The sequence below is a fragment of the Nicotiana attenuata genome, unplaced genomic scaffold (assembly GCF_001879085.1).
Source record: "Nicotiana attenuata strain UT unplaced genomic scaffold, NIATTr2, whole genome shotgun sequence".
Taxonomy (NCBI): Eukaryota; Viridiplantae; Streptophyta; class Magnoliopsida; order Solanales; family Solanaceae; genus Nicotiana; species Nicotiana attenuata.
The window spans coordinates 1-2,019 of NW_017697579.1; the positions used below are offsets into that span (position 1 = coordinate 1).

Genomic DNA, 2,019 nt, shown 5'->3' on the forward strand with positions numbered 1-2,019 from the left:
CTCTTTGGTATTGGTTGGATATACACCCCAGAGCCAATGTAATCAGCCCCATCTATCCATGCTTGCAGGGCGTGCTCCGGTGTTTTGCATGATACACCAATGATTTTGTCAGGCCCAAGAAGAGCCCGTGCAACATGAGCAGGCATGTCGGACTGCCCAATATGAACACCATCAGCATCACTAGCAAGAGCTACATCAATCCTGTCATTGATCAGCAGAGGAACACCATGAACTCTGCAGATTTTTAAACAAGCTTTTGCTGCTTCCAGAAAATCACTAGTTTCAACCTCCTTTTCCCTGCAATTGTAATATATAAAGTCTCATCATTATATATATCCAATGATTCTACTGAAAATGGCGGTAAGATATCTAAGAATAAAATGCCCAAGTTGAGGCAAACGTGTAACAAGGGTATACTTCTTTCTTATTTGAGCCAAGAACACAGAGATCAGAGTCAATAAAAGATCTTTCATTATCCTTCTCTCATTTGATGTCGCTTTTGAATGCATAGAACCGGAAAACTTTATTAGCTGAGTTAGGGCCACGGTGTTAGAAATTTTTGGGAGAGCAAGATAACTATAAACAAACACTCAAAACTCACTATTAGAGAGGTGGAGGAAATGATGATTTCTATTCAACTTCCCTTGCTCCAAATGGCTAGCATACATGGGTATTTATAATAGAACTTCTACATGTATCTAGCCTAAACTTCATGTGTACATATTAATTAAGTCCACACATGTACACACTAGTCCATACATGCCTACACTAGTTCACACAAATTCACACATGTACACACTAGTCCATACATGGCTACACTAGTTCACACAAATTCACACATGTCCACACCTCACTCTTTTCTAACTATATGTATGAAAATATTAAATTAATGTAAACAAATCTAAACAAATGTGGACAAATGGAAACAAGTTTATTACTATTTTTAACATCCCCCTCATTACTCCAAGCGCCATCCTTAACTTTTGAAAAGCGTCAATCTTCAAAGGCTTGGTGAAAATATCCGCAATTTGATCTCCAGACTTCATATGCTCAAGCTCCACAACTTTATTAGATATGCAATCTCTAATAAAATGATATCTCGTATCGATATGCTTGCTTCTTTCATGAAATACCGGGTTCTTGGTTAAATCTATAGCCGATTCGTTGTCAACAAAAATCTTTGTAGCATCCTTCTGTGGTTGGCGAAGTTCTTCCAACAAGCTCCTTAGCAAATTGCATGGCAAACACACGAACAAGCCGCTACATACTCCGCTTCACAAGTTGACAAAGTCACAATTGGTTGCTTCTTAGAATTCCATGCAAATGCGGAATTTTCAAAAAAGAAAACAAACCCAGTAGTACTTTTCCGATCATCAATATCACCAGCCCAGTCACTATCACAATATCCCACGAACTTGGATTCTTTAGAAGATGAATAAAGAATTCCAAAATGAAGCGTACCTTTGATGTACCGAAGTATTCTTTTGGCTATCATTAAGTGCGAGGTAGTAGGAGTTTCCATAAAGCGACTCAGGAGTCCAACTCCAAAAAGAATATCCGGCCTTGTACACGACAAATACCTTAAGCTTCCAATAAGACTCTTGAAAAATGTGGGATTGACTCTATCTCCATCTCCATGCTTGGATATTTTAACTCCACATTCAACGGGGGTGCTTACGGGATTGCAATTCTCCATCTCAAATTTCTTGAGAATTTCCTTTGCATACTCTGCTTGAGAAATAAAAATGACATCCTTCCTCTGTGCTACTTGAATTCCAAGATAGTAGGACATTAGGCCGATGTCCGTCATCTCAAATTCTCTAGCCATTGCTTTCTTGAATTCTTCAAGCATCTTTGGATTATTTTCTGTAAATATCAAGTCATCTACATACAAGCAAACAAGTAAGATGTCACCATTTTTGGCAATCTTTACATAGAGGGCATGTTCATATGGACACTTAGAAAAACCATTTGCTTGGAAATATTTGTCAATTCTACTATTCCAAGCTCGCGGGGCTT

General features: G+C 38.3%; 1 protein-coding gene across 1 annotated transcript; it reads right to left on the reverse strand.

Annotated features, from left to right (window-relative positions):
• Positions 1-26: 26 nt before the first annotated feature.
• On the reverse strand, positions 27-640 carry LOC109222694 (thiamine biosynthetic bifunctional enzyme TH1, chloroplastic-like; the record flags this gene model as incomplete). Its single annotated transcript, XM_019387017.1, has 2 exons — positions 418-640; positions 27-297 (listed from the first exon to the last, which is right to left on the reverse strand). Coding segments are annotated over exons 1-2 (363 nt in total), but the record flags the coding sequence as incomplete, so codon positions are not given.
• Positions 641-2,019: the final 1,379 nt, after the last annotated feature.